This window comes from Microtus pennsylvanicus, unplaced genomic scaffold (genome assembly GCF_037038515.1).
Source record: "Microtus pennsylvanicus isolate mMicPen1 unplaced genomic scaffold, mMicPen1.hap1 Scaffold_77, whole genome shotgun sequence".
Lineage (NCBI taxonomy): Eukaryota > Metazoa > Chordata > Mammalia > Rodentia > Cricetidae > Microtus > Microtus pennsylvanicus.
In genome coordinates, this window is record NW_027461011.1 from 9584 (window position 1) to 23454 (window position 13871).

Consider the following 13871-nt stretch of genomic DNA (forward strand, 5'->3'; position numbering starts at 1 on the left):
TATTTTTTTCTTTCTTTCTTTCTTTCTTTCTTTCTTTCTTTCTTTCTTTCTTTCTTTCTTTCTTTCTTTCCTTTTGTTTTTTTGTTTTGTTTTTCGAGGCAGGGTTTCTCTGTGGTTTTGGAGCCTGTCCTGGAACTAGCTCTTGTAGACCAGGCTGGTCTCGAACTCACAGAGATCCGCCTGCCTCTGCCTCCCGAGTGCTGGGATTAAAGGTGTGCACCACCACCGCCTGGCGCTGAACTATTTTCTAGAAGCCCCTTCTGGTCTCCTTTAGGGTGAGGCTGGCCACCAGCAAAGTTCCGCTGAGATTTGGAAGAGGGTGCGCCCCCTTCCGTCTTCTACACCGCTACTGGGATCTGCTCCAGCCCGGGGAGTGTTGGCTTCTTCAGAGCATCCTTGCACCTGGATGAAAGCTCCTGTGTGAGGAGAAGCTGCCGAGGGCTTCTGGGGTCCTTTTCCAAGGGAATCTGGGAAGGCGAGTGATGTATCAAAACCTCCTCATGCTGTGTCTCTTGGATGACTGCTATTCTATGTGGCCAGTACAGGTTTTTGTGGAAATGAAGAAATAGCCTGGAGTTGTCAGAGAGCCCTGGATGGAAGTTTAATTTTTTGGTAAGCCATTTTTATTTCCCTGAGCCTCAATACTATAGTTTGGAGCTAATGTCCCTCAAAGGTCCATGAATGTGAAAAGCCCAGTCAGTCCCCAGAAAATGGTGCTGTTGGGAAGAGGGGGACCTAGGAGATGGGGCCTGGTGGAAGGAAGTCTGGTCATTGGCAAGCATGCCCTTGAGAGAACAATCTCTCACTTCCCATCCACTGTGAAGTCTATGATACTTAACTCTAGTTGTTTGTTTTGGTTCTTGAGATAGAGTTTCATGGAAGCCACGCTGCTGGCCTTGAACTCGCTATGTAGCTGAGGATCTCAACTTTCTGATGGTCCAGTCTTATGAGGGAGAGTCTTCTGTTTTGTGTTAATTTCATTGGTTAAATAAAGAGACTGCCTTGGCCCTTTAATAGCACAGAAAATTAGGTAGGCGGAGTAAACAGAACAGAATGCTGGGAGAAAGAAGCAGATTCAGAGAGTCGCCATGGTTCTCCTACTCCATACAGACACAGGTTAAGATCTTCCCTGGTAAGCCACCTTGTGGGCTACACAAATTATTAGAAATGGGTTAGATCAATATGTAAGAGCTAGCCAATAAGAGGCTGGAACTAATGGGCCAAGCAGGGTTTAAAAAAATACACTTTCCGTGTAATTATTTCGGGTATAAAGCTAGCCGTGCAGGCGGCCGGGTGCCGGGGACACAGCCCCACCGCTCTTATCACACACCAGTCTCTTTCCCTGAGTGCTAGGATAACAGACACCCAGCACCTGGAGAGCATCTTTACCTGTTTAGACTGTGAGCTCCCAGCATGGGGTGTTCCTCCCTCTTTCCCTTCCTCCTTGCTTTTTAAACCAGGGCTCCACCCTGCCTCTAAGATCCTGCTTTGCTTCCCTGTGATGCACTTACCTGTATTTAGGGACAAACAGAACACTGACTGCAGATTCTTTATTACAGTGAAAGGCAACTGAAGCTGGCCTTCACCTCTTGTTCTATGTGCAGATGTTTTCATACTTGTAGAGTGGCATTAAAGCCAGTACTAATGAGGCCTGTGGCGCACACTTCTAGGCTCAGTGCTTGGAAGGCTGAAGCAGGAGGATCACTGTAAATTCAAGGACAGCCTCAATATCCACAAACACACACACACCATGTTATACTCTTAGGGCATTGTAGGTTTCACTTTTTGCTGGCTACTTTTAAGTCAACTTGACACAAGCCAGAATATTTGCGAAGAGGGTACTTCAATTGAGAAAATGTTCCCAATAGATTAGCCCATGGGCAAATCTGAAGTAATTTTCTGGACTGATGTAGAAGAGTCCAGCTCACTGTGGGCAGTGCCACCCCTAGGCTGGTAATCCTGGGGTCTATAAGAAAGTGGGCTGTGGAGGGCAAGCGAGTAAGCAGCATCCTCTATGGCCCCTGCATCAACTCCTGACTCCATGTTCCTGCCCTGCCTGAGTTCCTACCCGACTTCCTTCCATGATGGACTGTAATATGCAACTGTAAGCCCAATAAGCCCTTTCCTCCCCAAGCTGCTTTTGGGCATAGTGTTTTATCACAGCAGCTCAACCCTAGGACATGTCTTTGTTTCCCTCAAGGTTGTATCATTAGTAATCATATATATGTGCTTCGATGCATGTCTGATTTCTTACCTTTTCAAGTTAACGCCTCAGAATATAAAATATACCGTGAACCTAGATACCTACAGAGTAAATATTTGATGAAATCAGTTTCAGGAACACCATGGGCTAGAACAGAAGAATGGTTCCATTTTGTTTGGGTTTTGTGGTTTCTTTGGTTCAAGTGCTAGGGAATCAAACCCAGGGCCTTGCACATGCTAATTAGGCACTCTGCAGCCGGGCTCCATTCCCAGCAACAAAGTCTCTGTGTGGACTCTCCATGGTGTGTGTGTGTGTTAGTTCTCAGAACGGCGGCACTGGTTCTTCTCTTGTATATTGACATGGGCTCTGGGGAATCTTGAAATCAGGTTGCCAGGTTTGCATGGCAAACACCTTTACCCACTGAGCCATTTCACTGGCTAACGATTTTCTTTATACCCATTCTGTCTGCCTTGTATTGAACAGCATTTCTCCGCCTGCCTCTGCCTCCCAAGTGCTGGGATTAGAGGTGTGCGACACCACTGACCGGCTAGTGTGTACTTTTAAACTGGTTAGGCTAAGCTTCTCATATGATTAAATATCTAAGTAGAAGTCATTGAGGCATATATAGGATGGAGAACAAATTTTTGTTGTTGAGACAGTATATCATGAGGTACAGACCGGCCTCCTAACCCACTGTGTGGCCAAAGATAACCATAAACTCTGAAGTTGCTGCTGGGATCCACTGTTTACCATGTCTGGTTTATGTGGTGCTAGGGATCAAAGTCAGCGCCTTATGACTGCGGTGAGCACTGTCCCAAATGAGCCTCATCCCAGCCTCCCAGGACAGCGTAAGAGCTGCCCTTCCTCCGTGTGTCTGTCCTTGAAGGACTACAGAATCCTGTTTGTGCTAAAGTCCATGCAGGTACCTGTCTTTTCCTTCCTATGCTGTACTTGTATACCCTGAAATCAGGCAGGTAAGAAGGTTCTACAGTGTGCACTTGGCATAGGGAACGCAGGCCAGCACCCACTGTTCCATGTGATGTATCACCCGCCACTTCCATTTTAAAAGGCTAACCTCTCATCTGTGGTGCTATGACCCCCTTCTTTTGTAACAAATAGGATGGCTCCCATCAAGGTAAGACCTGCAAGGAGAGGTTGCTTCTCACACTTATGTATAAACAGGTACCAGTTTCAATTTTATTTCATCATATTAACATATATGACATCAAAACGAGAAATGCACAACCGAACCATTCAGCAGCTTGCCTTACTCCACACAACATTATATTCATATTACACATTTATACAGTCTTTCCACTCTGACTTTGCACACGGTCTCAACGGTTCCAGCATTTCTCAGTGTCTAGTTTTGCTCATTAAAGTCACTGCTCTGCATCTGCAGAAGACTCCAGGCTTCCCTGTGCTCACAGAGCCAACACCACACCACCCACAGTGCGCCGCAGAGGCAGCCCTTTCAGTGCGGCAGTTGTGACCCGACATCGGGTAAGATGACATTAGTGATGAAGACTGACCGCTGTAGAGAACGACTGTCACTACACAGAAGGGACCATGGCCCAGAGAGCCCTACACGACATGGCAGAGGCAGCGCACCACCCAGATACGGAATGATGGAGCTGCTGCTTTCATGTTTAAATTATGTCTTACCAGCGTGAGCAGATTTTAAGAGGGTGGGCTCTTACGCATTTAGTGTGTGTATTGAAATTTACTGTGAAGCATTGAGAACTTCGGATTACATAAGAGATTTTGATGTATATCAAAAACACAGATTGCTGAACAGAACCTCCACAGAGTGGCAACCTGTTCCCCGGGCAGTGTTCTGCCTTCGTCTGTGTCCAGACACAGCTTATCTGTACAGGACGTCCATGAGGACCATAATCCTCCTGATCAAGCCCATCAGCTTCGAACCATGTCATTCTATGCTGGTTTTAACAATCACTATAGGAAACATTAAGTCACATCCTAGTCAAAGGACTGTCCATTTCACAAACAGAGAAAAACCTGAGACGTGAGTCAGCCCCTGCTACACTTAGAGTAAAGAACAATGACCGTACCTGCCCCACCCATACCCTGCTGACGTGAATTAAGGCCTTGAGAAGGACTGTACTCTGGAAGATAAAACAAGCCAGGGAGCTGAAAGGCAGATAGGCACGATCATGTGCACACTTGTTCTTACTACCTTGTGTTCTCCGCTGCCAGGATTACGTCCACACGGTGATTGTCCGCCAGAGACTGAGAAACAACCGTGGTCCTCCATCTGACATGGCCCTTCCTCAGCCTGCTGGGACAGCTTTTGAACACAGCTCTCCTGCATTCACAACTAAACAAAAATCCAACAACCCCTTTGTGACTTTTGTAGTATGTTTTATTCTGAATAGGTCTTGCTTGCCAAAGCCCATGGTAAGTCTGGAAGTCTAAGATGATTCTAGAAATAGTACCCTTATTGCATACCACAGGAAAAAAAGACACCAAGGAAATTTGTTTCCTGCTTCAAGTTTTACCTTCTCGAATCTTCCTGTGTGCCACGAGACAGAACTGAGAAGCATCTGTTCTGGCTGAGGACTGAGGGCGCTGTCACTCTGCTAACCAGCCCAGTGATTCACATTTATCTCCAACCCAAGTCTGTGGTCGATTTAAGGATTAACAACCCCACTTTAGATAATCAAATGTTTGCTGTCCCATCCCTGGCTTCAGTCTCTAAGCTACCTGACTGCGCAGTCTCTAGCTATGCTGAACTCTAGTTGGCTTCCCCTCTTCTGAAGCTGAGAAGAAGAGTACAATGGCAGCTGCCCATCCAGGCACACTGGGATTTTGTGCACAGATGGTATGAATTTGTCTGGAAAGTGATAAGTTATTTATTCACAATGCCTAGAAAATGGGCTCCTAGACATGGTAGTGGTGATGGCCCCAAATGTCCTGTCTGAGGTACTGGATTGGTTGAGTAGATCTGGGCAGGGCTCCTAACAGTTCATCCAGCAGAATGATGCCCATGTCCTTCAGCTGCCAATCAAGCTTGAATTTATGACTCAGCTTTGGACAGGATCATTGCTCTTGGACTTACCACTAGGGTCTGTCCCTAAAAGGGTCTTTCCCCTGACCCACAGCTGGCTCAGTCTCAGCGCTAAGGTGCACAGGGAAGGGCCCGGACAGAGGTGAGTTCTGAAGATCTCTGTTGCACATGAAAATAGGAGGGATTTTACCCTCTAACATCAAAAACAAAAACCCTCGCTTTTGTAGGAACAAGATGTGCAATTCACTGAACAAAATCTCTTCTCCTGGCTGGGGGAATTCTAATATCTACCCTTCCACTCTTCTGAGAGAATTAGCTGCTCTCAGTGCAGGTGCTGAGAGAATAACTGTGTTGATCCATCTTTTGCTTTTACACCGTAGCTCTATATTCCAAAAATATATATGTATATACATATACATATTTCAGATTTACAGGGAATATTTTTTTGTGAACAAGAAACAAAACAAAATGTCATCAGAAGGGTCTTCTTCTCAGGAAACCTCAATGATTTCCATGCTGCCTGAAAAGCTAGACTGACTGCCCACTTTGCCTAGCTCCTCCCTCGACCTGTTCTCTGACATGATGCTCTCTCCGAATTCCATCTGGCAGCTTCTGCGTTTAAACTGCTTTTCAAAGGGGCTCTCTTCGTGCCAGCTGCGTCTCGAGTCAGCTCTGTCGCTGGGCTTCTGCCGCCTGCGAACAGAATAGACTTGGTCAGTGCAAGTGGGCAGCTGGCTACAGCTATAGGCAGAGTAACCGGTGTTGCCTCCGTAGATGGCGGAAGCGGAGTAGAAGTGTGAGGGCTCTGTGGCAAAATACCAGCTGCTGGGCAGGGAGGGGGCAGAGGACTGGGGCGCCAGAATATCTGAGTGCCAGCCCTTGAGACCGTGCCCTGCAGCAGACTTGGTGAGGTGTTGCTGGCTGGTGGAAAGGCCGAAAAGAAAGTTGGTGTGGTAATTGTCCTCAACACTCCCACTCCGATGCAGTGGTGAGAAGAAGGACCTCTGGGTGGTCCCACTACTGCTGGTTCTCACTGAGTGTAATCGCTTGCTCTGGCTCTCTGAAGGCCTGGTGGGTTGGGGCTGCTTGGGAACGTGGGCCTCCTCCTTATCTGGGCTGGTTTCTGGAGTCTGCTCTGATACCTCCTGTACGGGGGAGAACTGGCAAAGCTTGCTGGTCCCATCCAGTGTGGCAGAAGGCCTGTAGTACTCCACAGCATCCTCTGACGAGAAGCCATGGGAAGATGCTGCCACACTGGCCGAATACGAAACACACTTGATATCAAGAGAGAAGGAGCGCTTGAGCTTATTGCTGTCTTCCAGCTTCTCTGAGGACAGCTGGAGCCCGTTGAACGCCTGTACCAGGGGGCTGTCCTCTAAGAGTGACGGCTGTAAGCTGGGCACACTGGCAGGATGCATAAGCCTTTGCCCTGATGCCTCTGAGGTAGAGCTGACACAGGGTGGACTTAGAGACAGCGCACTCTTCCATCCGCCCTCCGAGGCTGCAGACTCGCTGCATTTGTCCAGGTGCAGCAGCTTGAGTTTGCTCTTTGGCCCTGACATTCCAGTCTGCTTAATAGTCTTCTCGTAGTCCATGAGTTGGCCCAGAAAATTAAAGTTCGGCGATATGGTAGGTCTTTTTTCTTTCACAAATCTACAGAGAGGACAAAGCAAAACCCCTGAATATTACAACTGCACTTTGTCTTGAGGGCACCAAGAGAAAGTGAGGCATAGAGTTACTACACCTTCCCAGTGCTTTGGAATCGGGTTCATTTACAAGTTTAGGACCAAGGTGAGATACCTTACTCGGGGAGCCATGTGGGCGGTAGGATGTGTGCCAGTGGGCAGCCTCCTAAGAAGCCAAGGCTTCCAGTGCAGTGGATAAGAGGACTGTTTGCTCAGCTCCGCCCCGTTATACACACATCTCCCAGAGATGGCACCAGATGGCAAAGCATCGCAGCACTCAATTCTACAGTTCTTTTTATATTCAGAATGACAGAACAATAGGCTACAAACTGACCTCTGGGTGCTAACTACTCCTGCTGTGCTGCCGTGTTCCGTCCTTAACCTGCCTATCCAGATAGCCACCAAGTCCCAGAGTGAACACAGCTGGATGTGATGGGGCGGGACTCAAAGCCTGGACTGTCTAATGCCTGGGCCCATTTTTGTGACCACCATGTTAAAAATTCATCAAGACATAAAAACTCAAATAATAAACTGTAATATGAGGGTGTGGGCCTTCCCACCTGGCTTCAGCCAAGACAGAAAGATGACAGGGACAGAGACCTAACTGGAGAGAGCTGGTGCCAAAAGCGGACCCATCCCTTCAGTGATCAGCAAGAAAGACTGTCTAAGAAGCTCACTTCGTTCTAGAATTTATAGTTTGAGAAACTCAAATATTAAAATAAGTCAGCAGGGCACATCTATATTCTTGTTTTTCATATGAAAACCAGTTACTTCTTGCCGACAGGGCGGGTGAACTCAGACTCACCTGTTCTCACAGTCCTGCCACTTCTCGCAGCCTAATCAGATACTACCTATAAAATCTGGCCAGTTAGACAGGACAGGAAGTTTTATTCAGATTTTATGAATGAGTGCATCAGACTTTTTCATCTAGGAAGTACGGTCAAGCAGAACACTGGTGGGCACTGTGCAAGAGACACTTTCCCCGCTTACCAATCAGAAAAGGCCATGCTTCTCTAGCAAGGGAAGGGAATACACTTTACTGACCTATTGTTACGAAAAGGCAGCTGAGGGTGAACATATGGCTAGAGAGAACGACAGCTAACCCACACTCTTTCTCCATCTCTGCAAGGCCATGGCCACCAAGGACCTGTGACCAGAATCATCTGGGTCTGCCTTCATCTACTCAGTCGCCTTCACAGGTCTTCCTGTTTCAGGGGAAACGAAAAGCATGTTCCATAAGCCATGTTCCTGCCCTCACCTGTAAGCCTCATCTAGAGACATGTCCATCCTCTTCATGATGTAGGCAATAGCAATGGTGGCAGAGCGAGAGATTCCAGCTAAGCAATGTATCAGCACACAGCCATTGGAAGCTTTTGCTTTCTCTGTGGGAGCAAATTTAAGAAAGGTCACTAGGAATTCCTTCAGTAAGGAAATCTTATACTAAGCATTACCCTGAATGTTACCGTCAGTGATTTCACCTGAAACTTCAAAGCAGGGCTCACGTACTGAGCCTCCTAGTTATCCGTTAGTGCTGTTTATTAGAAGAAGAAGAAAGGCCATTAAGATCCCAAAGGATTACTAATAAGCAATGAGTTACTACCTCAGATTGCTTGGTTCTTATTTCAGAGCATTTACCATGCAGAATGCATGTGTGTGTACAGAGAATGTATGTATGTATGTGTGTAAGAATACAGAGTGGAAGACATCAACCGCAGCTACCATTCCTCAGGTGTAAAAAGGAGCACAGGTGTATGTATGGTTTTCAGACACTATTTCACGGGTCTGGAACTCACCAAGTAGGCTAGGGTGGGTGGCTGGCTAGCCAGCAAGCCTCGGGGCGTTCTTCTGTCTCTGCTCCCCAGTACTGCATTACAGGCAAACACCACGGTGCCCATCATCTTTCTGTGGGCTTTGGACATCAAACTCAGGTCCTCATGCTTACACAGCAAGCACTTTAACAGGCAGAGCTATCTCCCCAGCTATTTATTAACTCAAAACTCATGTGTATGCTGGACCAGAGCTCACTAATAGGAAGCAGGAGTTACTAACATTTTGCATCATCTTAATCCCCCAGAACACGTTAGAGAGACTCGTGGAGACCATTAGAAGCAAAGCCAGGGGATGCACCCGGTGCTGCCCTCTTTGCTGATGAGGAGCTTTAAAAGCTTACATGTAGGAGCAGATGACAGTATCCCAAATGGCCTGGAAGCAACTGCCATGACTGATTCGGTTCTGAACAACTACAAATGTGCTCAGCCATGGAGCCAAATCCTTCCCTTTCCATTTATTAGTCAAAGTTGAGGTTAATTTTTGAGACGGATTTTTCTCTGGATAGCCTGGAACTTGCTCTGTAAACCAGACTGGCTTTGAACCCAAAGATCTGCCTGCCTCTGCATCCCAAGTGCTGGAATTAAATGTGTGAGCCACCACCACTGGCAGCGAGGTTGAAATTCTTAAAATTATAAGAACACAAGGAACCTGCACTGGCTAATGAATATAAAGCTGGTTCAGCCTTGCAGCCTGTGATACAGACGTCTAGTAGATGCGATTTATTATTCATTATATACTCGTTCATATATATAATGAATATGTATATGTATATTCATTATCATTTAAGAGTAAGCAACAAGCAGTGTCCCTGCTAGAAAAGGAAGCCATACAAGAACAAATGAACACGACCCACACTGACACACAGAACCAGGCTGACATAAATAACACATGGCCTGCATGTAAATCCTGTTGTATTAGCAACACATTTATCTTCTACTCCATGTTCTTTCTTTCCCTTGGGATGTAAACTCAAAGCTACGGTTTACACCTAATGGCAATTCCGATTTTCTGCCACAGCCACTGTACTTTTCTTGTAATTTGGTTCTTCCCCCTTTTTTCTATCTCAAGGTATAAAATGTGTCTACACTGATCCCAGTCCCTAGCTGAACGCTGCTCCACACCCAGGCCTGGAAGCACTACAGGGGAAATGCAGTGCAGACCACTGCCCACCATGTTTAAAGCCCCAAATTCCACTCCCAGCACACACTAAAATCATCGGTTTCGGCTCTCTTAATGTTGAGTGTATTTTCTATTATGCTAATAATGATCTGGGCTGGAGAGTGGCTCAGTGGTGAAGAGTACTTGCTGCTCTTGCTGAGGACTGGGGTTTGGCTCCCAGCATCCACCCTGCAGTGTGCGAGTCCAGAGCCAGAGTATTAGATGTCCTCTTCTGACCACCTCAGGCACCAAGCACATACACACATGCAAAAAAATATGCAAAAGGATAAATATAGATCTAAAATAAAAATTTTAAATAATGATTATCTATAAAAACTAGACTATAAGAACCTATAATGGTCCTGTTCTCACACTCCTCAATGGTTCAAAACTAGCAATATTACACAAGCAGTTAATACTGACATATTTTTTAAAAGATTATTTAAAAAAAATGGGGGAAATGGCAGGAAGGCTCAGCAAGTAAAAGTGCTGGATGCATAAGCCTAACAGCCTGAGTTCAATCCCTGAAATCTACGGTGGGGGGAAAGAACCCATGCCCCAAAGCTGTCCTCTGTGGTGGCACACGTGTGCCCACACTCATGCATCACATTCGCAAATAACAAAAAAATTAAAAATTTTGAAGGAGGTTGCAAAGAGGTAAAACTGACAGCCATACAGGCAACAGCCTGAGTACCAGTGAAGCCACAGAACAGAAGAGATGCTGCCTCCAAGCAGAAGTGAGAGCCGACTCTAGACTGTCCTCTGACCTCCACACACGCTCATGTGACAGGTCTGCTGGGTCACACACACGCTAGACTCAATACATAAAAGTAAGTAAACAAATGTTTTTGGAAGCCTGACAGTAACACACACTGCAATGTGGATGATGGATTTCCCTCTCCCCTCCAACTTTTTCTATTATGCTCATGCTGGGTTTACAGCCACAATAATTTTTTTCTTTTTTGTTTCTCGAGACAAGGTTTCTCTGTGTAGCTTTGGAGCCTGTCCTAGAACTCGCTCTGGCCTTGAACTCACAGAGATCCACCTGTCTCTGCCTTCCAAGTGCTGGGATTAAAGGCACGAACAACTACTGCCTGGCTCATCTGATTTTTAAAAATTAAACATAAAAGTGCTTATTCTATAATGGATTCATTTCACATAGTCTTGACAGACTGAGTGTAACCCGAGTCTCTAAGTGGAAGTCTCACACACAAAGACTTGGCCAAGAGGGGAAAGGAACCGTGCACAGGAAAGCCCTATCAGTCCTGAGCAGGGTGCTCAGGAAGCAGCCTACCCAGGCTGACACTCACAAGCCCTCCAAGAAATAGCTGGAGCTGGCTGCAAAGATGGGAACATTTGGGGGGGGGCAGTCTTGGGAACATTAGGCTAAGAGACATATTTTTGTGTAGGAAACTAAGGAGCCTCTACAAGTTCTGAAGTGGGGAACATGAAGACAGAGATGGTGAAGCTGGAAATAACAGCAAGTTAGTACTACAGAAACCCAAGAACAATGTTTAGGCTTAAACAGAAAAGTACAGAAACCTTTGTCTCCAACAACAAATAATCAAGACGGAGGGAGAGGGCTGGAAAGTTAACTAAGGGAGCACTGAGGAGTCCCAGCTCACAGAGGGAAGTGATGGCCGGGGAGGTGACAGCACAGACCTACAGATGGGGAAAAAAACTGCTCCTGGCCATCTCTAAAATGTTCGTTAGTCAGAGAGGGCAACCTGTGCCCGCAGCCCCAGCGACCTGGGATGAGTGCCTAGGCCCAAAGTCTGAGGCCAGCCTCACACACAGCGGGAGCCTGTGTAGGAAGAAGCAAGGGTAGAAAAGGAAAAGTACAAACATTTCTTCAGAGCTGACTCTGAGCCAAGACTGCTGTAAAGGTTTGATGCATACAGATCATTGCTTTGGTCCTTATATTATCCCTATGAAGGTCCACGACCTTCAGCCTCTACTTCAGGAACCAGGCATGCGAGAGTTTTAAGTTAGGTACACACAATCACTTAACTGATAACCGGGGAGGAAGGGCTCTTAGTTTGGCGCCAAAGTACATCCTTTGAATCAACTCTCTATGTTGCCTCAGTGCAGAATCAAGGACTTGGTGGGGGTGGGGTTGAGCAGGAGCTTGAAACATGTCTCTGAATCAACACGACATGCAATGGGAACATTAATCACAGATGGTTTCTTCTTAAGGACAACAAATGGAATAGTATGCTGCATATACTTCTCAGAGGTGCAATGAAAAAGTATTAGTCTGGCGAATTTTCTTTATGATCATTTTAGTGTGAACTGTACGGTACAAAATAGCTTCTGTCCGTGCGCGTGAGAGTATGTGCTGGAATTTCACTGCACCAAAAACTACTTGAAACTATCCATGCATGACCTGAGGCTCAGGAAACCTTGTAACAAATAAAAGGACTTCATACCTAACAGGGTATTTTCACAGGACCTGACTTTACCCAGGGAAAACACAACACCAAGTAAGAGGGAAAGTCAGCCAGATTTATCAAACGTTTTCAAAAGATTTGCAAAGTGGAAGGGTGAGTTAGCTCTGAAAGCTTAACTTATTTTTAAGAACTTGCAACGCATAATCACAGATCCTGCAAGGCTTAACCTTGGTGCTGTTAAAAGTCAGCTAGTAGGTCACAAGGCCAACGGCATGGCACACGTCCCCTTGACCACTAAATGTGGAAGTGACATCATATACTGTTTTCAGACATGAAATCTCTAAAAGAGGCAAAAAGGGAGGGGTAGCTATCCCTACCCGTGACACTATGACTCGAAGGGCCTGTCCCCTGGTCTTCAGCTACATACCTATGAAATCCACAGACTTGTCCAACCAGGGCAGAATTTTTTCACAAAAGCTGTCATTCACAGGCACTCGCAGGAAGTGAGATTCAGGAATGAAGTCAGGCTTTGGACACGTATTGCTGGCATTTAACACGTAGCCAATCCCATTCTGTTGCATCAGTTCCTGTAGAGGGAAAGAGCAATTAAAGAAAGGGACTAACTGTACTAAGAATCATTTTGGAAGATTAATGTTTAATACTATGACAAATATTACCAGTTTCTTTGTAAGAATTACTCACATAGTAAAACCCCAAAATCCAATGAAGTGACATTTACATATGCTATGAAATAATCCCCTGTACACTGTAAAGATTTGTCATTCAAATTGGTTTAATAAAACACTGATTGGCCAGTAGCCAGGCAGGAAGTTTAAGTGGGGTGACCAAACTAAGGATGCTGGGAAGGAGAAGAGCAGAGTCAGGGGTCACCAGCCAGATGCATAGGGAGCAGGAAATGAATGTGCCATGCTAAAAAAGGTACCACCACATGGCAGAGCGTAAATAAGGAATATGGGTTAATTTAATATGGGTTAGTAAGCTGGGTGGTGGTGGTGCACGCCTTTAATTCCAGCACTTGGGAGGCAGAGGCAGGCAGATCTCTGTGAGTTCAAGGCCAGCCTGGTCTACAAGAGCTAGTTCCAGGCAGGCTCCAAAGCCACAGAGAAACCCTGTCCGAAAAACCAAAAAAAAAGGGGGGGGGTTTAGGTAATAATAAGCCTGAGCTATTGGTCAAGCATTTATAAGTCATATTAAGCCTGTGAGTGGTTACTTGGGAATTGATGGATGGGAAAGAAATGTCTGTTTACATACACATTTAAAGTTGAAAGTGAAAATAGTAAAAGCCATTTAAAATAGTATGCCTGAGGAGCAACTACACGAGATCAATACAGTGAACCTCAGTTGTCTCCATTGCGAGAGAGAAGAGGAGGACAGAGAACACAGGAAACAACATATACAGCCCTTTTCCCACATGGACCAGGCTGGGTGTTCTCCAAGACCCAGGCCTGGGCATTCTTGTTGCTTGGTTTAAACAAACTTTTTGAAGGCTACATCTATTTATGTGAGTTCACATCTACTAGATATTGGGATGTCCCATAGGCCTTTCCCATTCAAAT

At 46.0% G+C, this 13871-nt stretch overlaps 1 protein-coding gene across 1 annotated transcript in view; it reads right to left on the bottom strand.

Annotated features, from left to right (window-relative positions):
* Window positions 1-4564: 4564 nt before the first annotated feature.
* The window catches only part of LOC142842422 (dual specificity protein phosphatase 16), a 42355-nt gene continuing 33048 nt past the window's right edge, over window positions 4565-13871 (bottom strand). Inside the window, exons 4-6 of the mRNA XM_075959151.1 lie at window positions 12722-12881; window positions 8175-8298; window positions 4565-6884 (exon numbers count right to left, since the gene is read on the bottom strand). Of these exons, the coding sequence (XP_075815266.1) occupies window positions 5723-6884; window positions 8175-8298; window positions 12722-12881 (1446 nt within the window). The 3' untranslated portion in view covers window positions 4565-5722. The remainder of the gene's footprint in view (window positions 6885-8174; window positions 8299-12721; window positions 12882-13871) is intronic.